General features: G+C 39.9%; 1 protein-coding gene across 1 annotated transcript; it reads left to right on the top strand.

The window, feature by feature from the left end:
• Positions 1–1,132: 1,132 nt before the first annotated feature.
• LOC105450893 (insulin-like growth factor 2 mRNA-binding protein 3-A) lies at positions 1,133–24,360 on the top strand. Its single transcript, XM_011690998.1, has 3 exons — positions 1,133–1,886; positions 22,349–22,412; positions 24,216–24,360. The coding sequence occupies exons 1-3, from the start codon at positions 1,712–1,714 to the stop codon at positions 24,358–24,360; spliced, it is 384 nt and encodes a 127-aa protein (XP_011689300.1). The 5' UTR covers positions 1,133–1,711.
• Positions 24,361–26,955: the final 2,595 nt, after the last annotated feature.

Here is a 26,955-nt window from a genome sequence, read left to right on the forward strand (position 1 = left end):
GCAATTCTATGTGCAAAAGATTTTTATAAAATCTTTCAAGGATTTCTCTCGGTTTTCCAAAAACACCCGGTAGATTTCTGCAGGCCTTGCGTGGAGGCGCGAGTAAGAACACACACGCGTAACGCATTTGTACAAACGCATATTCGCGGTGTGTGCGCGATTGGCGCAAGAGGGAATAAGAGAGAGAGAGAGAGAGAGAGAGAGAGAGAAAGGAAGAGGAAAGCCGCGAGAGGAAACGAGCGAGTGAGCACGCATGCACGCTCACGCGCTCGCGTGCATGGTAGGCACGCATGCACGCAGACGGAGCGCGTACTCGGCTGCGAAAACCGGCGTGCGAAAAGCAGCCAATGGCGAGCAGAGGCGGGAATCGGTGGGGTCACCCACGTGGTTAACGAATGGCCAATCCGCGCTCCATCGCCGGTGGATTTCAAGTTTGTTTCCCGCTCAGTACACCGCGTTTGCGTTCGCGCACGAGAGAGACGGACAAGAGAAAGAGAGAAAGAAGCAAAAAAGCAGAAGAGTGCACGCGCGAGCAAGGAGAGAGTCACGAGTTCGCGAAAGAAGGAGAAAGAGAGTGCTAGCGATGGCAGAGGAAAAAAAGAAGAAGAGAGACGAGTTTGCATCGCGTCTCTACTGCCCCCCCTACCTTGGGAGGCAAAGGGGTGAAGGAGAAAGACAGAAAGAGGGGCACAACATGCCAAACGAGAGAGCCCCTTGGACATCGCGTTGTGGTCTAGCTAAAGAGAGCTTGGAAGGAAGGTGCGTCGCCGTCGCAAGGAGAGAGAGTGAGAGAGAGAGGAGAGGGGGGGGGAATTCCTTGGACACGCCGCGAGTCGACGTGAGGGAAAGAGACAGACTTGGCGAACGCGCGCGTCCCTTAAACTTGGAGCAATCGGGGAGAGCCATTTCTGCGAGGACACGCCGGCCGGTCTCCATCGTCGTCGGTTTCTGCGATCGAGCTGCTGACGGACAGCCACCGGAAGCGCGTCAGATTCGCGCAACAGCGCCGCGTTTGAGTTGTCAGAGAGGCAGACGGAGAAAAGTAGAGAAAGAGAGGGAGGGAGAGGGAGAGAGAGAGAAAGAAAGAGACCGCACACACAGTCGTCGCCTATCCGCGGATCGAGCGGCTCGCAGTCGGCCAGTTGAGGCGCGAGGAAGCCAACAGCGGAAAACAAAAGAAGGTGCCAAGCCCGTCGAGGACCGATCTCGTCGCAGAAGTCGTCCAAGGACCCCCGTGCTCTTACCCTGTGCATTTTGCCTCTCGCGTGTGCAGCCCGTGACCTACACGCGATCCGCGATCTGATCTACATCGTGTTCGGAACAACGGAGTCAAGAGTTATATCCCAGCGTCGTTCCAGCAAGGATATATCATCGGACACCTTCAGATCCCGCCGATCTAACCCGCGTAATTACTCCACTATCGCGCCGGTACCATATACGACTCCTCTTTCCTCCCGCTCGTCGAACCGCTCTGTGATCATCGCGATTCCCGTCGTGATCCCGTCGTGTCGTGTTCGCGTTCAAACCACTTCCCACCGGGTCCACGTAGACCCCGAGTCTACGACGAGGTCAGTACTCGGGGAATCGGGTACGCGAGTCCGCGCGCACGCGCACCGAATTCGTCGTTTTCGTCGAGCCTGATACACGTGACCGAGCCGTGTACTCGGTGGAAGCCGGCATCATAGCGTCGAGAAGCGAGCAGCCAGCCACCATGTCAAAGCTCTACGTGGGCAATCTGCCGTCAGATTGTAACGAGAGCGCTCTCAGGCAACTCTTCCAGGAGCACAGCCTGGCATGCACCACGATCCTGGTGAAGCGTGGCGGCTACGCCTTCGTCGACTGCGCCGATCAGTCCACAGCCGATCGGGCGATCGACAAGCTGAACGGTGAGTTGCTGACTTGAAATGAATTATGCTAACGCTGCATTTAATGCTTCCAATCATGCTTTATACATTGCTTCTCGTCGCGATGACAACAACGACGACGACGGCGACGACCACGAGAGGAGAGAAGAAGAAATCGAAGAGGAACGTCCATCTGCTTCATGCCGCTTTGCCAATTATTTGTATATTAATAAAACTCTTTTATCGCTTTGCCACTGCTTTTCTCCCCAAGCTTATGCAACTTGAGCTTACAAAACATAAATATTAAAAGCCAATCGGTTAATATTTACTATGTCTAATATTTACAATGTCTTTATATCTTAGCGCCAAGATAAAAGTTCTAATGAAATCTTATTGGAAAAAATCTTTAGGAGTCGCCTGGGTGATCGAATTACTTTTCAATTCTCTGCTTTATTAATCAAGCTGTCCCGATCCTAAAAATCCGTATCTTCCTGTTTGCTTAATACCTGAAAGTGGATCTTTGTTTGTATAATATGTAACACGCTATGCTTTATTTAGACGCTTCTTGCTAGATCATAAGAACGCCGAGTAGACTTAAGAATCTGCGTAGCATGCTTTCAATAGATTTTCTAAATGCTAGAACGAGTGTTTTGTTAAGCGCTTCAAAAGGATAGCCAATATATATCGAGGCAAGTCCCTCGAAAGATTTTTTTGTGAAAATATCTGTCAGGTTACTGTCACATCGATAGTTGATCGTCAATTTTTTTTCCAACATGCTTTAACGTGAAGTTGAAGGATATCGAGATGCTTTCCGATATCAACAAAATAATAACTGTCGATGTGATAAACAAAACTGTCGATATTATCATCATGTAATTATTCTGAGATAAAATTTCTTATATGCAAATTGCCAAATTGTAAAATTCTAATTATTTAGGTAGAAACATTAGACGTTTATTAAATTCGCAAATAATTAGCACAATATTAGAGTGATTGAGACAATTAGCGGCTGTTTGTAGGCGTAACCTCACGTTTTGTATGTGAAGAGAAATTTAAAGATTCAGTTCGCATTAATGAAAACTGCGCCTTTCCTGCCACCACTTTTCTCACTAATACTTAAAAAATTAACAAATTAAATAAAATTAAATAAATTTCGTGTATAGTAAAAAAAAGACTTAACAATTTAAACGACTCATTCAATCGTGCTGGTGATAAACGGATAAATAGTGACGTGTGTTGTAAATGAGTATAAAAAAAGTGTTTTTTTATAGCACTAGTTTTAATAGTATTTAAATATCTTCATTTATTGACGAGAAATTGAACTTTATGAATGATCGACTCGTGCGATGAGCGAATTTATTCGTGGTATATCTCCACGGACGCGCGCGCGAAATTAACGTTATATCTCGTACAGTCACTCGTTTCCTCCATAACCCGGAGATTGCTTCATTCACAAATAACGAACACGAGATTAGGTTTGAGAATCATTGTACCACCAATTTTGGCTTCCGTTAAAAAAGACGCGGTTCTTTCGCAACCGCGAAGTTTGAGCATCCTCACACATTCGGTATTCAAATTCCTTTCAGTTTCACCAAATCAGAAATCACGTCGTGTGCTCCGGCTCACACTAAAACATCAGATGAAAGAAATGTCAGAGAGATGTCAGATACAGAAAACCTTATCTTGTTTACTTCGAAAACAAGTTGCTACGATTACCAATGGTAACACTTCAAATGTTAATTTTTTAACATTTCTCCACAGTAAAATACATTAATTTCAAATATCTCGAATATCTCCGGTCAACCTAGTTACACAAAATAATCTATTGAATAACATTTTTAGAGAATATATAATATAATATATAGTGTAACTATCACTTTGATATTTATTTAATTTTTCTTCTGAATCAAACCTGAAAGAATCGTCGAATTGAAGTATTTCGCCAGTTATCTTATTTTTTCCCGAAATAGGACGGGACAATTCCGTCTGCTCCACTTTTGTGAAAAACTTATCCACGTGGTAGGTATCGCGTCGCAAAATGGCGCCAGTTACGATGCGACAAGGTCGCGTTTGTGTGCTCGCCTCCGCGATAAGTCGCTGATAATCGCGCGCGTCGACCAACCGTTGTCGATCACTCCGATTACGGGACTGGCTCTTCCCGCCAAAACGAAAGCTACGTGTGCACTCGAGGGATTTATCGCCGTTTAGACGGTCCTTCTTGGAAAGCAAAACGCTCGAATGGATCGTACAGTATAGTAGCATTTTTTACTTTACATCTAGAGCTTTCGATAACCGTTTTCCAGAGAATCTTTCGAATTTATATCTGAAAAAAATTTTGTAAAAAATTTTTTTCCATGTTTGCTATGTTTAGAAAAATATTGGTTTAAATTTTAACTATCAAGAATAACTAGTTTCGACATGTCTACTCTTTATTACCGTAACAAATTTTTAAAGAAGTCTAATAAAATATGTAGAATATTAGAAACAGTTGCAATCGAGAGCTAAAACTCGCCCATGAAATAAGAATAATGCCTCTAATGCCTTGGCTTCTATCCATCGATGTTACTTTTCGAGACATACGACGTGCAAAAATTGTCTGCCGAGTGGAAGTTAACTATGCGTGACGAAACGTCAGACGGCTGAACGTCCGTTAATCGTTAGACTGCCGGTGACTACACTAGCCAATGCGACTATTCTACACCCTCGCATTCGTTCAGACCACTAAATAGTATACTTTAGCTCGGTAACTTTGTATAAAATATTCTTTATCGAGAAATCTTTAAAAATAATTAACGTTCATAACATTTGTAGAATTTTATTAAACGTTAGTTCTTTTCTGTGCAAGATTTAATTTGCAAGGAAAGTGGAGCAAATTAATAACTTAGGGATATTTTACAGATTTAAAACTTGAGAAAATTGTGGGCTTATTGTTAGGATATACAAAAAATAACTGTTGGCACGGTCCAGGAGAGAAGACGCATTCTCTATAAGAACAATTCTTTAAAAAATTAGAAACGAGGAGACATTGTACAATCTATACATTTTGTATTTTCGCGTCAACCCCCTTCTCGTGCGAAATCATCATTTTGGTATGATCCTGACCTAACGTTCCCGACTTATCCCGTCGATCGTGAGAATTTGGACCGGCACTTGACTTCGAGGCTTCGAGTCACGCCCGTATGAGTAGTATAGTCAGTCGGCGGGTTCTCCCGCAGCCGAAGAGAAGAAATGTGGTCAAGGTCGCGAATGGTCGCGCGCGCGCGAGCACGCGTGACGTATGGAGCTGCCTCCATCGCCTCCGCCACCTCCGCCGCCATCGCGACGGCCACCGCCGTTCGTCTCCACCGAGGTTGAAATTTACATCGCGAATAGCCGCCGACCTCATCTCCTCGACTCTCCTCCGCCTCACTCGCCGAAAAATCGGTTAGTCACACTCGTCACGTTCCGCGGCCATGCCTGGTATCCAGATCATAAATTCCATTGACAACTCTGTAGCTCTCGTGCGCTCTCCAGCCCATCGGCGGCTACCTCATTACAGCGTGTTAATGCACGCACGTGTACGCATCGCGTCAAAGCGCCGTTTGAGACCACGTTTCACCCTTGAACTTCTCTGATGAGAAAACAGTCAAGACTAATTCTCCTATAAACGCGAGAGTCTCGAATATATTGGAAAACAACTTAAAATTAAAGATATGTATCTTTCTTTTTTTTTTTTTTTGAAGCGGCCTTGCAAAGCTATAACGCGATATATTTGATTCTCACGAAATATCGTTGAAAGAATAATTGTTTTGGCATTAGATATTAGACAGGACCTGTCAGAAAAAGAAAATCTTTAAAAAATACAAGAAATTTTGTTAAAATTTTTTTGTACTTTTCTTGAAATTAATTATTTATGCATAAATATTTTTAACATCACGAAATTTTTATTTAAGATGTTCTTTCTCATACATTTTAATAATTTTAAACAGAATTAAGTATATCCCGTTATATTCTAGAAAAGAGAATTTTAATTCTAAATTTTTAAGAACTTCTCCTTGAAGTATTTTTCCATCGTTCTGCAATTAATAAGATAAATTAAGTGTTAAGAATTTTATGCCTTTCTTACTGGGCGGTTTTCTTAGTGCATATAATCATACTCTTAGGTATATATATAGAGCGCACAAGGGCTACTTAGAAGTGAGCTACAGGAAGGAGAGCTGGGACGAGCCTCTTGGAGCTATCCATGGTGAACGCTTTCTCTTTCTACCTCTCTCTCTCTCTCTCTCTCTCTCTCTCTCTCTGCCTCTCTCTGTCTCTATATTTCGTTAGCAATACGGTCGTTGCTTCTGCAGCGTAAGGGCCGATCCTTGGATACAATGCCGCGCGAAGAACGTTACCGACGAGCCGAGGCCAGAACTAGTTTGGTGGGTTGTTGAGTTAGGTTTTAGGAGAACTCTACCAAAGCCGCGGTCTAATCGGACTTTAGGCGGCTTGCACGCCGCTCTGTCTAGCGAACGATTGAGCTGTGTGCTCGTTCGCATCGTTTTAGAGTTGTTATAGTAAATCGAAACGCGAATTATAAATACTTAGAATCCATATTTCGAAGTGCCGGCACAATTATTATCAATTAACTATCGATAATAAATTAATATTTTACTTCGAATATATGAATATATTTTACAAAATTTTATCTTCAATCCAATTACATAAGTACAATAATTACAAAGAACAAAAAATGTTATAAAATGTAATAATTATTTAATTATAAATAACGTGAAATTAATGCAAATAATTAATAAATTTAACAAATTTTTATTTTTTACATTTATTCGATTTTTTAATAAGAATTATTATAATAATCTCAAAATTTTTATCCGCAATGCATTTTTATGACTATATATCAAAAGTTAAGATTAATATTAAAACACGAACGGATTTTTTTCTATAGCTAATATTGTAAAAATATATTCGATTGTTTACAATAATTTACAAATATTATCTCGTTTAGTCTCCTATACAAGAATCTTCTGGCAATGTGTACTTACACGAAAATGCTTTCAAGGATTTTCTCAAAGGTCGCATTTTCCTCAAATTCCACAGACAACGCCGTAACGCGTCGTGTCTGCATGTGCGTGCACAGCATGCGTCTTCCTCTTTCACAGCCGGCGTTCGTGCACGCCATTCTGTTCAGCACGATCTCGAAGATACGAAGCCTAAAAGTCGGTGCCGAGACGCCAACAGGAAGCTGCCACATTCTTCCATTCTGGCCGCCTCCTATCGTTTTCTTCTTGCCTTGTAACACTCCGGCTTGTACCGAATCGATCAATCGTTATCCATTGTATCTTATAATCTTTACTACGAGATTTATTATTTATTAAGAAGACTCAATAACCATACTCGAAATAATCTTGTACAAACTAATTTCTTATTCTGCATTATTAAATGCTTATTAAATACTGAACGTTTCTCTATCGTTGCGTCTTAATTTTATTTTTTAAAAAAAGTACGATTAATTTGTAAAAAATTAAAATTTGATAAAAATTTATGTACGTTTGAACAAATGAATGCCGCGGTTGCTATGATGAAGCATAAACGGCCGCCGAGTGCGAGGGTTTACACCCACCATTGCAATTCTCGACAGCTAGAACGAACAGATGCTCCTAGGAATACATTATTCGCATCCAAAACTGCCTGTACTTAATACACCCCCTTTTCAAACGTTTTCTGTAGGAAACATCCCATTTGCTCGAGATGTTTCGCATACTCTCTTTCTACTATCGGTATAAGATATCTTAAACAAGGCCAGTCATTCTAACGTTTATATAATCTTGATACTCTATAACGTATAAATGTACGTTGATAAAAATGAATTAAAATATATATAGTATTTATAATAAACTACTATAAAATATTTACATTCCGTAAATAAGACAAATTTATGAAAAGTATATGAGCCATTTATTCTGAACGTCATTTTCATTGTGCACGAATCACGTTTTCGAAATTATTATTAAGATACATCGCATCAATTTGTATCCATGTCCCGCTTGATTTCGGCGTCACGCAAAAAGCCCATCGTAATTTCCATCGTCATACGCGTACCCGTACCTAATTCGACGCACCTCGCTTCGAAAATAAGTTGCTTAAACATCTCCCGTCTCGCCTCTCCGTGAAAGCACGGATCTCTTAAATGAAAAAAGAAAGTGCAATGACTCCGTATTATTTCTCGCACCTTTTCTTCCGAGCGTACTTCCGCGCATACGTGCGTATGTTTATATGCGGCCGAATAAACATGTCCGCGCAATCTCTTCCTTTTTTGTAATCGCTGCCCGCGGTCCGGCCGGCTTGATTTGTCGCGTGCCTGCTCGGGACCACCTGCCCCCGAAAAAAGTTACCTGTTAACAGTGCACCGGTAACCGACACTGATGGGGCCTTACGATCTGCCTCTCCTCGCACAGGCCCAAGCACAGCCTACGGGCGACCGATTCCGCCGATCGCAATTCATACCGTCACCATCATGAGCCGAAAGTGCGACGGGAGGCAGAAAGAGGAGAGTATCAATTATTATAATGAGTGTTTTTCCAACGACGACGGGCGCGATTATTATTATTAACTGTTTTAATCCGCACCTGATCGATGTATATCATTTATTACATCCTGGGAAATAAAAACTCCTCTTTGAGATCAACTTTTTAATATCTAGAAAAATGCCAGACTTAAATTGATTATCGCCGTTAATTACGCGCTTATATACAAAAGGACTTATTTTCTCGAACAAGCGGTTCAAGTAAAGTGAACATTTTGGAACTTAGATTCAATCGTTTCTGATCCTAAATAATTTTCTCTCTCTTTCTCTCATTTTCAGTTCTTTCTTTCATGCTCATTTGCACTTACATTGCGGTGCAACGCGCTTTGTGCCACGTGTCGTTATCTTCGCGGTGTATAGGAATTGATACAGGCAAGGTGCAACCATGACCGGCCGCGCATTTGTCCACGAGGCAATTATACAATGTGTCAACGAGACAGTCATCCAGGCTCGCGATATCGATTAGTATAAACTGGTATCAGCCAGCTGCGGCATCATCTCGAGATCTGAATAGAACTGCCTAAAGTCTATTGACACATACTTGTTCTTTTCATGCAATATGTCTAGAGACACATTTCTGCAATTGGATCAAACTTTTTCATTTTATATCGTACCGATGTAAAACGTGCCTTTATCGGTTTCCTCTTATCCGCAAATACGTCATGTGCAAAATGTTCCAAGAGATTATTATGCGATATTTCAGGTTTTTATAGTAACTCTTTTCTGGAGAAGCATATGTCCGGATATTTAGAAAAAATTTTATTTTTTATTTAATCGCATGTTAATTATCTATAGATTTTATAGATTTTATTCGAAGCAGAATTTCAGATATTATTTCGAATTAGCGATTATATTTAATTTTCATATAGAGTTTTCACAAGAGAAACGCCGGCGTATCCGTAAAGAGGAAGAAAGTATTTTTAGCATCATTTAAAAAGACTGCAAGTGCATCTTCCTTTACTCGTCTTTCTTTTCACTATTCTATTATCATAAAGCGACTTTATGGAGAAGTCTGATAAAAATTAATGATTTTTATTGATGATGTTCATCGCTTTAAGTTTCCTTAAAAGATCATTTGATAAGGGAATATTTTAAGACATTAAAGAACTCTCTTAGAAATGTTTCCTTCCAGAGATTCATGCTCCAGATGTTCGATCTCTTACTCGTCAACACTCATTCTCTATTTGCGCTTCTTGGTCTCCCGCTTTCTTTTTCTTTTTCTCTTATCACATTTATTTTAAGAACTTCTTCATGGCCGTCTCAAATACAGTTTTAACTCTAAATCATACTTATATTAAGTTATACATATGTTAGTTTACATAATTTCTCTGATCATTCGTACATGATTTAATCACATAACAAATCTCTCTTTTCTCTTTCTTTCTCTTATCAGCTTTGGCAGAAATAATTATCTTCTTGTAATACATTTCACATTCTTAATTATTATAAAGTAATTCTATATTTTCATATGTCGCAAAGATATTTTTCCCATCTTTTCGGAGACTTTTGACCAAAATACATTTCTCACTCTTTCTTCCCCCCCCCCTTTCTCTCTCTCTCTCTCTCATTATCGCGGTCTTTTTCTCGAAATCTCACCGTCTTTGTCTACGTGACCTCTGCCCGGCTGCTCGGAGACACGTGTTTGTTTTAGATACTCGGCCATTGACTTCCCAAGCGCGCAGCGTCACTGTCGGGAGTTTTTGGCGGAACGAAAGCACCTCGCGTCGAGATCGAAGCCGCTTCCTGTCCTTCGTTTCTACTCGTCGTCCCCACGGTCCAGATTTAACGTTAAACATATCCGGGCGATTCTAAGTTTCAATTAAACGAGAGAGCGCGTGCGTCTCCTCAATGAAGCGAGTCTCTACTGAATTCCATTAATCCTTTCACCTTGACTCTTCCGCGTCATCATTTCTAATTTCACATACCTATACGAGTGCGACAAAAAGATTTCAGTTCAATGCTTTCGCAAATTTTAAATTTTTGGGACTTATCGAAAAATCGAAATAGCATCATCACACGAACCGACACGGCCGTTACGAGTGTCCCGTTAATTCCTAACCGCCACAACGGCGCTTATCGTCGTCGAAATCTGTCAATTAACATCTAGAGTAGCGTCAATGAGTTCTGAGTGAACAACAAATTTGAGACCTGAGACTTCATAATGAGAACCTTTCACATCTCCTTCCTTTACTTCATCAAAGTTCATTGATAAATTCTCTAAAATGGTTTTCTTTTTTTTTTTTTTTTTTTTCTTAATCAAAATTACGAAAGTATAAGAAAGAGGGAGGGAGCGTGCGGATGTTGTTGAAAATGTTAAGAGAAACTCCATCACGTCGATTTCTTTAAAGTGTTAATATAAAAGATTAAGTGGCCCTTGTGCGTGCGTGTGCGTGTATGGAGAACGTGAGTGGACAATGAAATCTCGTTTCTCGGTCAATTTTAACTGGACATCGGTTTGACAGAAATTTCATTTAAGACTTAATGATCGCGGCATTGAATACGGAGGGATGAAAGCTCGCGATAAATGATAACAGTTACGGGGTTAAGGGCGAAAGAGAGGTGGAGCGCACAATGTCTGGCCCACGTGCGCATAATTGTCAGGTACACGCGGAGAGAAACCCGGGTCTTTCGACAGGTGTCAATGAACCGGTCAACGACGTATCCGTCGGAGGATAAGCGACGAAGAGAAGACGATAGCCCCGGCGCGGAGGGAGAACGGGCGGGAAAAAAATACGAGCGAGGCTCGTTCGCACCTGCCTCGGTCGTGCGAGCCGAGCTCACGGTGATTTCACATTTCGTGGTTCGCGAGGCAGACGTACTTCCGAATGCGGCACGAAAACCGATTTTCCACACACGAGAAAGGGCGGTTAACATGCTTGATACCGCAGCCTGACAAGAATAAGAAAGATGACGTTTCAACGGGATTTAAAAAATCTAAAACATTCTAAAGGGACGGGAAAATGATAAATTAAGTGAAATTAAATTATATTTTAATTAATTCTCTGATAGATGTAAAGGTTGCATTTAACAATTACTAATTAATATATATAAGACAATTGTATAAGCTAAAATGAAGATACATATAATATGTGAAAAAATATATTTTAATAGATACGCAAAATAAAATGTTTATGACAGACGTTCATTCATAATACAGACACTTGCACTTACAATGGAATGTGCCACTCATTTTAGGAAGCAGCGCTCTTTCTTCATGCGTGTTTTGCGATTTCACGGGAAGAGGGAGACGAGATGGAAGAATTATCTTCCGTGACTGAAATATTCGGGAAAATTATGATTTCGTGGAATTTTACGTTTCTCAAACGTAAAATGGACCTCTGTGCCAAAGAATTGTAGCAATTAGATGTGCCTATCTCAAGAATATATTTCATTCTTTTCAAACGCAAATTTCTGTCTCTCACGGTAGTTATTTATATTTGATTACAAGTCATTTTTGTTGTAACGTTATGAATGATAGTGACAATTATATTTTATAGACATTTAATTATTACTCTTTGCTATTTATCTAATTAATTTTTTAAATAAGTATACCTATATTCCATATGTATACATATGCTTTACATTTTGCTCTGTTAATCGTGAAATTTTATTTTGCTTATTTTATTAATTCTATAACACAATAATTGATTAGGAAACATAATATCGCATTATACATACAGAATATAATTATTGGTAATAATAAGATAAATTTAGATATGTCTAATCTTAAATTTTTATATGAAATGAATTGTGGAAATATATCAGCTGATAATCACACGTGAAAAATTATCAAGTAATCTTAGTAGATAAGCGATAAAGAATTCCTCGGAACTCATTATTTGTCTAATTAGATTAAAGATATAACATTTCGTATGTTACGCATCGCTGATTCCAGATAAAAATTAAGAAATCGATCGATTCGTCGGAAAATCACGTATCGCGCACCCGAACTATCAAACTGTCGCGGCGTGGGCGATACGGTAATGCCCGATGCTGACAATGAGCGGTCAGCGGAGAACTTCGTTCTCTGGTGCGAGAGGAGGACGGCAGTCCACACGTCGAGAAAAATTACATCGGCACACCGCCATTAATCTCCGAACGAGCGGATATTATTTTAATTCTCAAGTCTCGGGCCAAGTCTCTTCCGAGAAACGCCGGCCTTTGTCCCAGTCGGCTGCCTAGAAAGAAAAGTGACCGAGTGATTTAATCTACGAACGAACAGCGCGACCCTGGACTCCTCTTCTGATGCTCGCGCTCGCTGTGTTTCCTCCTCTCCGGTCCTCTTCTCTCCTCTCGTCCGCCCGCCATCATGCATCGGCGAGATTCGTTTTTGCTCGCCGAATTTGCGACGGCGGCGACGACAGCGTGCTCGGGACCGTTTCTCGGGAAAAGTTGCGACGAACTTCCTCCGGTTATTAAGAGTCTCTCGGTATTCGCATCGACATTGCACTTAATATTGAAGAGTATAGAACATTGAACCTGCCGTAATCCCATTCAGCTTGAATAGACTGACATTTTTCAAAATTTTCTAGATAATGGAACATTGCTTCCGAGCGAAAAACACGTAAATTTAGTATTTTAAAATCAAGCATATTTCGCAAAATATCTGCTAGACCTAAATCTAGGCAATAAAATACTTTATTTTATATTTTTTAAAACTTTCGCTATAGTAAAATCATAATTATCGAATTGTCTTAAAGTTAGAAAGACAATCATTTATTCCTATATTTGTATGATCGAAAATCCGTTACGCCGAAACTGTAAGAGCTTGGAGGAACAGAAATTGAAATATAATCTCCAGATTTCCGATTCGTTAATATCGATTGAATGTAGGAAACGGTGTTGTTTACGCACGTTCGTGTGTATGCCCTTTCCATTTTCGATAATCGTAAAATGTCACCGGTCGGGCAGATAACGTCGCAACTTGCTCCGAAAAGGCGCCGTCTCTTACTATATTCAGATAATACAAATTCAAAAACCGAGAACGATACCGCTGAGAGATACGCACCCATGTGCGCACGCGTGTATCCGGGTATGTGTGTATGTGAGATGCGTGCTGCGTGCTTGCCTTCCCTTCATTCTTCGCAACGCGGCCATGAAACGCACACGGCCCGGCATTCGTAACGGCCCGAAATTCTGAACTTTGTACGCTGCCAGATAATGGCCGTTATCTGCGTCTCCGCGCATAACTTTCATTGACGAACGTACTATAGAAGCCACAAACGGATCTCTGCGTGTCGGAATATCTAAAAATTCGTAATATGTTTCTATGTTGTAAGAGACAGGTAAACAGTAGAACGACCGCGAGGAAAAGAATTTATTTTATTTTATTTTTGTAGCGTTTCAATCTGTATTGAAATTTGTTCAGATTATTATGGCCAGAAAAATATATAAACAAACATCTAAAATTGCCCATTTAATAAGATAAAAGAGAGTGGAAAAACTTTAATTAACTTTTACCCAGAACCCAGTCATCAGATGACAATTTTTCAATAAGCTTCTTTTATTCACTGAAACTAAAGTTGATAAAAGAGTCTGGCACAAGAAAATGATTAAATTACACTTGATGAGGCATTTTTCGGTCGCGCGATGCACATTCGTTCTTTTAATAGGTAGTAACATGTCATTTTTGAGTGATGACTCGTGCGATCCGGAATAGCGTAATCAGTATGAACGATGCAATATTCTTCGTGTTACGACGCAACTTATCGCATGACGCAACACCTCTCTTAATTTCATCGAAATTAATCACCGACAAAAACATCGTTCAGCCGTCGCGTTTCGATACAATAACGTTCGATTAGGGAAGTGCATCGTAAGTGCGTTGCATCAATCGAACTCTCCTTCTTCGCCTCTGACGCGGCAACTTTCCTTAGAGAGTGCACAACATTCGTAAATTGAAGTATATGTGATTATTCTTAGCCTTGCATAATCCCGAACATTTTAAGGAATGATATTACAAAATAATTCATACAAAAATAATATATTTAAAATTATTTATAATAACAATAGAATAATTTTCTCTCATAGAAATGTCAATATTAATATTAATTTAAATCACTAAATCGTTTTCTAGCAAAAATATCAAAACTACATTCGATAATGCTAACTGTTTAAGAGCCGGATGCAGCTCGTTTTTGATCGATAGAACCAAGGACGTCAGGCTCGCACGTTTAGAACATCCTAAATTTGCTTTGCGCTAGAGGGATCCATTCATATTCAACCCCTTCAGTATTGAATTCAGTCCAAAAACTCCATTTCTTACAGAATTTTATTTATTTCAATTGCAAACTATTAAAAGATTAGATTTTTTTACAGCCAATAAATCAAAATATAAAAATTCATATTATATATACTTATTATCATTATTTTAAACGAATTAAAAGAATTAAAAAATGTGGAAGGGTTAACGTACAATCCCGAATATATAAACAGTCACGGAAGAGGAAATAATTAGTTCACCAAAGCAGAGAGAATGTAGCTAAGACTTAGTAGACCGTGGCGCGTATTCATATTCCACAATAAACGCTAAAATGGGATATAAATGTACGGTGTTTATTCGGATAATTCCTGCGTTTCAACCGATGGAATAGATTTCCTTCGAGAACATGAATAATGTAATAAACAAGAAAAAATATCAGATTAAATGTCAAGCGTATACTGTCGGATGTAATAACAGCGCAACTTATGAGTTAAAAGTGAGCAAAAGATATATCAGCATGGATAAATTATAGAGATTATAGATTAAACATTTTGTAAAATTCTATAGTAGCAATATGATTTCCTAATTAAAGTATATATATATATATATATATATATATATACTTTAATTAGGAAATCATATTGCTACTATAGAATTTTACAAAATGTTTAATCTATAATCTCAATATATATATATGACTAATAGTAATGATGACTAATACAATTTGCTACAATGTTACGACAAAGTTATATCGTGAGGATCATTCTGGTTGCGGTAATCGGTCGAAGATGAAGCTGCTGGGCATCTTACGTTTGGTGCGCTTTTCTGCACGGATTCTCAGTCAGGACCTATCTTAACGTGCGTGGGCCTGCTCGCTTCATTCGGCAAACTAACCTACCCGTCTAAGTAATCCATTGTGCTTCTCGTGTTCTCTTTGTATGGTCGCTCTCACGGTGAGGGATCGGCGCGAGGGTTAGAGGGACAAGAACGATGGAAAGAGAGAGAGGCAGGAAAAGATGGACACAGAGAGAAAGAGAGAGAGAGAGAGAGAAAGGGAAAGAGAGAGTGAGAGGGTGTGAGGATGCGGGAGATAGAGGAAAGAGGCGGGATCGAAAACGCAGGAACGAGAAAGAGGAGCCATGCACAAGGCCAACCGTGTTCTAAACGATTCCTGTTGCCTTACGCTTCTGCCGCGCCGTGAAAATTGACTAACTGGTCCAGTTTTATTTACCGGAAAATTGTTGGCAAAAATATTTTTTCTCAAATATTAATTCGAGTTCTAATTCACTTTCTTGGTATTATATAATCACACAATATCAGCTGATTTTTTTAGGCGCGTTATAGGAAATTGCAAATTCTTTGAAAATCACAAGTAACTGCAATTTTAACTGATTCTATTTCTATCGTGTATTAATATTTACCATATATTAATGACACTATGTGAATTCTGAAATCGATCCTTTGAAGTGTGATATTAACTTTTTAACAATATAAAATAGGAATAATTGCAAACATACATGACTCTAAAAAGTGCAAAATCATTCTCAATTTTACTGAAAATACTGATAAATGCATACGTGATTATACACTTACGCAGCGATAAATGCGGGCAACGCTCTCATATTTGTTCTACGTAATGCCTTTCTGACGTTTTCCATCGCGTTTGATTATGTCTCTGATGATTCTCATTGCGCGAGAGACTCGCGCTGATATTCGTCACGATACGACACGACCTCGGAAAGATATATTACCTGGAATCACGCGACCGGTTGTACAACTTTATCCTCGAGTAATCCTCGTGCACATAACGTTTCCGCGCTGATCTTAAAGGCCACCTTCGAGTTAATTACTCCACCCCTTCCCACCCTCCCCCGTCACTTTTTATAAGAAGATTATTACATCGTCATTTATCTTACATGCTTGCCTGTCCCGGAACAGTTTTGCCAGCGTTCGAACAATTACGCAACGCATTAATATCCAAATACATTAAAATTGTGTATGATAAAATTGTGTACGGAAGTACCTTGGTTCAAAATATAATAGAACGTAAGAGTTTGCACATTTTAAGCAGTTTCACGAAGCGATAATTATTCCATTTATTTCTAACAAGTTGGAAATGAGCCGATGGAGCTTATTCATTTATCGACTTAGTAGTTTCCATCGCTTTCCCGATATGCTGTTCTTATCAATTCATGTTATACGGTACGTCGCGTGAGTCACGGCTCGTGAAAGGATTTCCGTGGGACTGAGGAGACAAGTCGAGCGGTAACCCAATAGTAATTTATGTACCTAACCGTGCCAACCGCCGTGTCCACGGCATCGGTATTCAGCATCGGCCTGGAATGCGCAACAGGAACCTGTTCTCATTCCCATTCCCATTCTCGTTCCCGGCGCAACGCTACCCAAATATTTCATTACTTCCCCGTATGGAGCCGATGTACTCTGAGCCCTCTTCGCCCCTATCTCCCTTCGTTTGTAACACCTCCTTGTCTTTCCCTTTCGCTTTTAAGAATATTGTCAGTGTTATGTCATTCAGTATATTTTTATTTAATATAGCGATAATATATTGTTATTTAATGTGTCGACAATAAATTTGACTGAAATATCTGAGATATTAACGTATTAAAGTTAATTAATAATAAAAAAATGTTAATCATATTATATTAAAAATCTTAAATGATACGCGAAATAATGTTCACAAAATTAAATAATTATTACGATTTTACTAAAAATATATTTTTTGAAAAAACATTATGAAACTCTTACACTTTGACATACGACAACTGTACACATCTTTTTTTTTTTAAGAAACATAGAATTTATGAATGAAATAATAAAAAGTAGAATAGAGTTAGACGCGTAGAGACGAATGATTACCGGATAAGGTTCTCACCATATCAGCCGACGAGATAGGAAACCGCTAACGCTGCTCCTTGAATGCACTTTCGGGATCTACCTTCATCAAATAATCTTCATCTCTTAGAATCGTGTATCCTGTATGAATAACCGATACAGTGCGACTAAGGAACGGTGCATAATAGCTGATATTTAATATCGTGGATACGTTGATCCTGTTTGTCACTCTACACTTGCGTTTACATTCGGCTCTGCAGCCATAACGTTATCTTTTAGCGATAATTTCAGGACGGTATGTGGCTTTGACGGTATAATTAATAGATTTGACAAATAGATTTATTCGCAGATCGAATGTAAAAATCAAATGTTACATCCCGAATATTAATTTGATATTTTATTCTATACAAAGATATATATATATATATATATATATATATATATATATGTTTTTGTATATTATATTTTTTATATAGTTATATTAAAAGAGCTTTAAGTATATTTTTTTAATTATAAATTCTGCAAAATTGAATAAGTTTCAACGTTTTTAATTCGAGTGAGCTGAATCCAATATTCAAATATCTATCTTCGTAGATCTTAAATTTACACTGTGTAAATCTAACAAAATGTAAAAACTTGAAACGTCGCGAATTTTGTTTTCATCTTCAAAAATACTTGAGGAAGTTTGCTCATTCAAAATACAAGGGCGACAAGAAAGAGTAAAGAAAAAAAAAAGAGAGAAAATGAATGAATATTTTTTATATATTAGATTGCACGACAATTCTATTACGTTCGCGCGGATAACGTGCCCAAATTTGCTGCTAGCTCGCTCTAGCCTAACCCTAACTGGCAAAGAAGAAGACGAAGAAGAAGAAGAAGCGGGCTCACCTACCTGGCGGCTCCGCTACGCATTGTGGGGAAAAGAAGGGCAGGCGGATAGGCAGTGCGGGGCAAAAGAGAGAGGGATGAGGGAAGGGTAGAAGGGAGAGACACAAGCGCGTACTAAGGAGACCTTGAAGGCTGCTGGCCGGGTGCCCAGGTCTAGTGCTGACCCACTATAAAGGCACTTGCCATCCTGCTCGTACGTCAGGACCGCTGCCTAGCACCCTCTCCCTCGGGAGAGAGCGCCTGCTAACCTACTACTCTCCTGCCCGCGCTCTCGCTTCGTTCACCGCATATACATACACCGGCTCGGCACGACTACGAAACCCGCTTCCAGACCCGGACCACGAGAGTTTAGAGGCTCTCCGAAACGAGAGCCCCGCGCTCCATCTCGCTCCCATCTTCCCGGCCCTTCCTCGTTCCTTCTTTCACTCGTCGTCTCGCGTACTCCGTGATCCCCTGCGCCTGCTCGCTACCTTCACGATCTCGTTTTCACTCCCTCTTTTTAGCCCCCCTTCCCCCCTTTCCTTTCTCTTTCTCTCTCTCTCTCTCCCCGTACAATCCCTCCTTCTCTCGCTTCATCCCCCCATGGTCCTTCTCCGAATACCCGTCTGCCCTCTTCACGTCGTCACTACCACGTGTAATTCGCCCCTTCTGTGTAGTGTTTCTTCTTAGTTCCTCTCACTCTCTCTTTCTCTCTCCCCTCCCCCTCTCTTTCTCTCTTTCCCTCCCTCTCTCTCTTCCGCGCCGAGGATCTCTTCATCTCTCTTTTCCTTGCTTTCTCTCCCTTTTCTGTCGCTCTCTTTCATCTATTCTAACACAACACGCGCGTCAAGGAAAGAAGGAAGGAGAGAGAGAAAGAGGGTGTGCACGTTTTGGAGGGAGTAGTACCATCTAGCATAGCAACTGCTGTTTCTGCATTTCTTCGCAGCACGCCTCATGCGAGATGCCGGTATATTTTAAGCGTATAACGGGTGTCCCATCGCCGAAACGAAGCGCCAGAGCTTTCCCGGAAGTTCGCGGACGAACCAGTTCGAAGACGCTCTCGTAATGATTATTATTAATGAAGGGTACTCATATTTATTAATCCCAATTTAATTTGCTTAAATTCATACATATACAGCACATCAAAAAAGTTAAGATGAGCAATAAATTAATATTATAATTATATTTTATTTGAAAAAAACATCAGAAATATTTACTAAAACACCAGATTAATAATAACTATACGTATTTTATTTTAATCACATCTTTTTTATAATACCAGCATTACAAACGAGACGATCAATCGGCATCGCGGAAAAGCAACAATAATTTCGAAAGATGCATATATCGATGTCATGTCTTTTTTGAAAATAATACGCAATCTCTACAGAAATAAATTCAATATAAAAGAAGATCTAAAACTATACTACTTTTGACATATATCAATCACGTAAACGTAAAAGAAAGTCTTTAATTACATCGCTCCATGATACTAATGATACAATTCAAGTATGTATGTACATTACCACTGCTGTTATATATCTGCTTCCTTTCAAATAATACTAAAAATTTCTATTTTTAAGTAGAAATTTTTCTATTTTTGAATAGAAATTTTTCTGAAAAATTTTCTCTAAATTTTCCTGCTTCATTTTAGCATCTATCTGTTAGTATCATTGTTACCGCTATTGTTATACCTGTATTGTCATCAGTGCCGTCGCGTTTTGTTGTACTGAGGCGCTTCTCAAGCCCCACTTTAGTGAGTGTAATGGCAAAGTTAACCCCGCTGGTGCAATCTCGTCCCATCTTTACGGCACGTGAAATCGGGCGTAAAATGCGCGGCGTATTTAACGCGGCATAAGAATCGAATTAAAGCCTCGTCAGGACGTACCCCGGACACTGTGCCTCTCTCATTCTTTCGCCACCGAATTGGCTTTCGCATGAAACCTGTTGGCTACGCGGTCGAGCACACTCGTCTATATAGGTACACTTACGAATATTATTACTGACGGGGCAGAGCTCGCGAGGGGAGAGACCTGACACGAGACATACTAAGTAGCCATTTAGATAGCCACTCCTTTCCTCTCGTCCATCTACCGCTCTTTATCCCGTTCGCTCCCGCCGCCAAACGAATGACTGTGAAGGAGAGAGAGACACGCGAGCACGCCATTTTTCTGCTGGCTCGCGCATTCTCCTTATTTCGTTTCATATTCGTACTTCTAATTCATTCGCATTCCCAAGCCGGCTCGTCCAGCCACGACGTATGCATACTCTCATTGTGTTGAGCGTAGCATCTATAATAGAATTTACGCGAACGAGTTCACCACTTGACCCACGCTGTTCTACTACGAGAAAATCTAGTCTCGTGAAACTTCGTTTAAAACCGAGGAAGCATGTCTATTTATTCATACAAGTCGCGCTTTGATTGATTAAGAGACAACTTGTATTTATAATGTATAAAAAAATCTCGAATATTTATATGATTTCAATAGCAATTAAGTGATGCCTTACAATAATTAATAACATAGTTATATGTAGGTAATTGCCGAGATGAGAGGCGAGTACTGAGGGCGGCAAACGAAGCGGTAGTTCGGTTCTGACAGGCGTTCTCGTTTGATTAAAATTTAAATGGGCACAATCACAAGAGCTGGCACCGAAGGCACGGCACTCGAATCTCAACGGATTCGCTTAACGAGCGCTATGTCGAACGACCGTTCGGCGCGAGAATGATTCGCGAATCTATTCTTCTCGCGATTCGCGCGGCGAGGAACCGGTCATGGGAAATTAGATGGGCTTGACCGGTAAACGACACCTGGCGCGTAGGAAACGAAAGGAAATACTTGTGTGTGCCGTATATACACGCTGCTCTATAATATCTACCTTCTCTTTTCCTTTCTCTCTTTCCTTTTCTCTTTCTCTCCCTTTCTCTCTTTCTCTCTCTTCTCTAACTATCTCTCCCATTCTCCTTCTTTCTCGCGAGCTACGAAATGTGCCCGGCAGTTCACATAACCTTTTGATCCTGATTAGAATATGAGTGAGGTGTAGCTGTGGTGATAGCTTTCGGTCGGGTTTAATGCCGGCCGCGATTTTTGCGCCGTTACCGCACACGTGCACACCGGAACCCGGAAGCGACCGCGCGGAACCGGTGCGGTGTCCGGCCGCATGTGTTTTTCCATGGGAAAAGTCTCCCATCTCTCCTCGTTTCGTCTCTGGGGTCAGAGGTCGCGGCTCAAACAGGTTGTACGCTGACCCATTGATCCAATTCTGCCGTTCGACTTGAGACGCATGAGAAAATCGCAATGAAAATATCTAGTCCTAGTCTCATCAAACTTTATACGATAGTTGAAGAATTAAAGTTTAATTGAGAACAGGATATTAAGAGAATAGCAGTGAAAGTTGGTCCAATATCAATATAATTCTTCTAAATACGACATAGTATGAAGCTTCAGGTAATGTTGGGGTTCAAAAATTCAATTGTGCTTATTATTGTAATAAGCTTATTAAAAATGTTTCCAAATAATTCTTTAATCATATATTAATTAGCGAAGTAAAGTAAATTAATATTTTAATATTTTCTTATAATAACGTTATTAGTAAAATTAAGATTATCAATAAAATATATATAAATGTTTTGGCAAAGTTAATATAAGTAAAAATGCATTTAATATAAATATTTGCAAATTAATAAATGTTTATGACAAAGCTAGCAATTCGAAAAAGCTAAATCGTTTACACTAAAGAGAAAAATACAATTACAAGTGTGTATAATATTAATTTTCGCTGTTGGATAACTATACGGATTATTTACGCCATGACAATGAAATAACCGTTAACTTTCGTCGGTTCGGCTTCTAGTATGTGAATAGATGAAAGGACACCCTTTACAATAACAAGGCCTGGACCGCGAGATTGGTAATCGCTCTATTTACTGGCCTCACCGTTGTGTTGTTACGTGTCCATGAATTTCGTACGCCTCTTTAAAGACACATCTAAAAACCAGCTCTTTCGTTTTCGTTGCAGGATATACCTATCTCGGATCCTCGCTCGTTGTAGAACCGTCTGTAGCCAGCGCAGCAAAGAAACGGTAAGTTATGAAAATTTCGCCATTAAAAGCACGACGAAAGCATGGTTTTTAAATATGTTGAGAGAGAGAAAGAGAGAGAGAGAGAGAGAAAGAAACAGAAAAAGAGAACGAGACTCTAAATATATAATCTTTATGAAAAAGAACCAAGTGCTAATTTTTAAAAATATTTCCGGACTTTTTATAGATAGAAATTATCCAAAAAAAGAAGGAGATGTTGAACATTGTTTGTCGAACTTAATTTTTCGAAGTTTATATACATACGACAATTTTACGCATAATTATTCTGATAGTTATATAAAATGTCATGGTTAGTGTAACATTTTTTTTACGTTTACAGCGATCGTGATCAATTACAATAGAAATTCAAATTTTGTTTGAATTTTCATGTGTCACCAAGATCAGTTTTATTGAATTAACAAAGATTTTATTTTCTCATATTTTATTTGATCCATTGAAGAGAGATAGTGAGGTAGGTATTTCGAATACCTGGCCGATAACGCGTGATAATGAAAAATTCTGATTGCGTGTGTCGCGCGACTTAATATGTCATCATTTAGGAACTCTTGGTAAAATATACCGATCTCATGTCGTGCTCGCGTTACAGACCCTCGATCATTTAATAAAGCCACTAAAACCGCTGCGGTTGCAGTCACCGCTCCTTAACTGATCGTCGTAAATTTGCGCAATGCAGGAAGCGGCACGGACAGTCCCACCGGGATTTTTTTATTTATTAAAGCCGCATGCGATTGTCATCGAGAATTATCGAAATTATTTGGTCGTTACCGACTACCACCATTTCGGCGATTACCGTTCTCGCTATCAATATACGCATACCAATCGCACGTCTCCTCTCGAACATATTTCGCATTTAATTTCTCTCTTTCTCTCTCTCTCTCCCTCGCTCGTTATCTCTTCTTCTTTCCCTTTCCCTCGTTTTGCACTCGCGAGCGCACGCGGAACTTCAAAGGGTTCGTTAACCCGTGCCCGGTTGCACGCAGGCGATCGCAGGAGAGATCGGGCCGCGCGTAATACCGCGCGTAACAAGGTGCGTAATTGGCCGCACGCGAGTAAATGCGCGCGTGCGCGCATGCACAAGAGTTTGAACTCGTGCGCGAACGTGCCCGGGCAAAAATCGCCGGGGATTAAATCGCATCGTCGCAGTGAAAATCATTCCGCGTCCGTCTTCCGAGCTCGCGCGTTGCAAGACTTGAAAAGGAATTCATATACTCGATTCTTTATATGAAGTTTGTTAGAACTAATTAGTAAAAACAAACACTGCATACGGTTAGACGTCACATATTAAACCTTTCAAATTTTTCTGTAAGATCGTACGAATCGTCGTATTCGATCAATATTTTAATTACTTTAAAACTAGAATTCGCATCGTGTCAACTTAAATGCGGATTGTCATAAATCATTGAGGCGTATCAGAGTGCCGTCCGATTTGGAGCACGTGTTAAACGCGTGAGTAAAATCACTTTGAGTAGGGACAGCAGATGCAGTTTGATGCTGTCAGCATGCGTGTTGCGAATCTTCTACAATTCTCTGCAGCGATTTGCAAAAATTAATCTCGCGCAAAAGAGATGATCCAAAAATATATTTTACCGGACTTAATTGTTGAATTAACATTCGGATAGTTACACTATCGCCGTAGAATTGCTCTAGACTGTTGATAGCATTGTGTGTTCGTGTTATCATGCATGAAATATACTTAGAACACTATTTACACTCTCCACTGTTCTCTTCACATGCTCTCACGTGTACACGGATCGATGGTACGTATCTACATTATAAATATAATAGCAGTACGGTTTCACGTACGTCGATGATAACGGAGCGCCAAGAGCAGCGATACCATCATCAATTCGATATCATAAAGCGGTCGGCACTTTCGTCTGCCATAAATCGTAAATTTTCATACCTCGCGCGCGATAGATTGCTTATTTGACAAGCCAATATAATGGAGATAATCAGATATAACTCGCTATTTATCACTGAATATCTTGTGCACGTAGCGTAACCTGCATCGCTATTAATGTAAGTGACATAATAAATATCCCCTAATGAATTCGCATTAAAATACGAAATTCATACTTTAGGATCGGTATTATATCGATGAATCTGAAATGTCGATCATTAACATAAAGCTCTTAATTATTACGGGTAATATTTTTTATTAATAAAATCGATATCGTCGTAATGTACTTCTACTCTATTATAAATATCGAAAAGATAGCGGAGAAATAATGAAGCAATTTATGTAAAGACTTTTCCCGTTCGCTTTTATCGCAAGTAACATATGTAGATACTCAATTCCTCAAAAATTTCCGAAAATTTCGGCCGTAGTCACGTAAAAGAAACAGTTGACGAAAAAAAAATTCAGGTCTTTTCTCAATAAACAATGATTCTGTGTCGGAAGGATTAACCTAAATACTCGACGCGACGCGTTTTTGCGAGGCGCAGTTTGGGAGCCTCTACACAACGCCGCTGCAGAAGCAGTCTCTTTCCCGACGACGAGGCGAGCAATTCGAAAAAAAAGTGTGGCACCTGCCACTTCTGCTTGCGAGCTACGAGCCGAGAGAGCTCAGGCTGTTCGCTCGCTCGTGCCACAACTGCAATCTGTTATTTCACCATCCCCCGGACTCGCGCGCTCGCTTTCCGTTTCTCGTTCCATCCTTTCATCCCTTACGCACCGATACCGGCCGCCGCCGGCGCCGCCACCTCCTCTTTCTCCTTCTTCGCCACGTGGGCAGCTTGGAGCAGCCTTATCGATGTCTCGGCCGACGTGCCGCTGCATAAACCGAGAATTTGTCACTCGGCCAAATCAATACTCGGCCGATGAGATAACGCCAATTAAAAAACTTATGATGGATTATTTTATTTTGTCGAATGCAACGGATAACGTACGTCGCAAAGATACATCTTTTCTGATACATTTATTAAGTACACCTTGAGTACTGATGAATTCCAAAAGACATTTGTCTCTTATTTTTCTTCTCATTTTTTTTTTAATATGAAAAAAAATGGACAACATGTATTACAATAATTTATTCCAATTTTAGAAGATGTCTTTATTAAATAAGAAAAAAGCTTTGAGATGTATTAAACTTTAACATAGAATTTCTTAATTAATTTTTCAATGTAGCATTTGTACAATTCGAAGAAAACTATATCTTCTGTAAAAATTGTTTAAAAGTTATAGAAGTTCACGCAAATAGACTCGATTATTTCGAAACACGATTACACTATATATCTTCTTCATATGCTTACCTGTTTGAATTCTTTTGAGTGACGATTATAAATATATATTTGAGTGTAAATTAAATTCTAGTATTGCTATTGTCATACTGCTCGAATTTTAATATGAAAAGCACAGATAACACAACGATCTTCGCACGATCGTTTCGCGATCGTTATTACTACGCGCCGTGGGAGATCGTTATTCAAGGATGGACGAGCGGATGCCCGGCGAGGGAAGAGCAGAAGTTTATTATACACTCTATAGAAAGGGACGGAGACAGGGAAACGGGTATCACTTCCGAGTTGTCTTCTGCAATAGGTCGAAGACGCGGCTTCCAGCGGTGAGCTCGCTCGCCGTTTTTTGATGTTTAGGAGCCGATGCATGGCTAAACATTCATTTCCATATAAGCCGATATGTTTCAAATGTAAAGCGACGTCCGCGCACACCGGAGAGGTGGAGAAAGAAAAGACGAGGTGGATGAACGAGGGACGGAGGGGGGGTTAGAGGGGGTGAAAAAGAGAGAGGAGGAAGACCGCGTGGAAGCGGCGAACTGGTACGAGCGGAAACTAGTTTAAGCCCGCGGGTTGTCTCTCAACCCTCGGTCGAGCCTTCGACAATGCCCTCCATGGGATCTACCGTGCTCCCAATTCCGTCCACTTTAACTGCCTCTGCCCCGCCGTCGATTCTTTCTCTCTTTCTTTCTCCCTCTCTCTCTCTCTCTCTCTCTCTCTCTCTTTCTTCCTCTCTTTCTCCCCTTACGCCCGTAAGTAGCCCCCGCGAGTGTGAGAACCGACCGGAAAATGCCTAACCCCGTGACATAAACGCGTCTAGTCTTTGGTTTGCCTTTAATCCCTTTGCGCGTAACTGAAAGTGATTGAAAGAATCTTAAAAAATGACTTGCATTTAAAAAATTTAATGTAATCAGTTGTAATAATAAATGATTATATGATGCTTAAAAAAATCGTAATAAAAATGTGATAATGTTCACTCGAGCTATATATACGGCATCTTTTTTTTATTATTTTAACTTTGAGACGTTTAAGTTTTAAATATCTTATGTTTAAGCGTATTACGGGGTCCAATCAAATAATTGACAAGAACTTAAATTGTCATACTTAAATTAACGAAGTTTTATTGCTAGTAAAATTTTCTTCCGTAATTATATATCGAACATATTGATTTATTTAGAAGATTTTTTTTAGATTAATTGTACTTACACGCCTACGACATAGTTTGAAAACAGCAGAACATCGAACGCATCCTTTCCTTTTCGCTCGTTCTTCGAGAGTTTCGCCTTAAAGA

This window comes from Wasmannia auropunctata, unplaced genomic scaffold, assembly GCF_000956235.1.
Source record: "Wasmannia auropunctata unplaced genomic scaffold, wasmannia.A_1.0 LD336055.1, whole genome shotgun sequence".
NCBI lineage: Eukaryota > Metazoa > Arthropoda > Insecta > Hymenoptera > Formicidae > Wasmannia > Wasmannia auropunctata.

Excerpts from the sequence above, each read along its gene's own strand:
- LOC105450893 (XM_011690998.1), top strand. The coding sequence starts at position 1,712 with ATGTCAAAGCTCTACGTGGGCAATCTGCCGTCAGATTGTAACGAGAGC. Across the intron at positions 1,887-22,348 it reads GGCGATCGACAAGCTGAACG|GATATACCTATCTCGGATCC; the intron begins GTGAGTTGCTGA and ends TTTTCGTTGCAG. Across the intron at positions 22,413-24,215 it reads GCCAGCGCAGCAAAGAAACG|CAGTACGGTTTCACGTACGT; the intron begins GTAAGTTATGAA and ends TAAATATAATAG.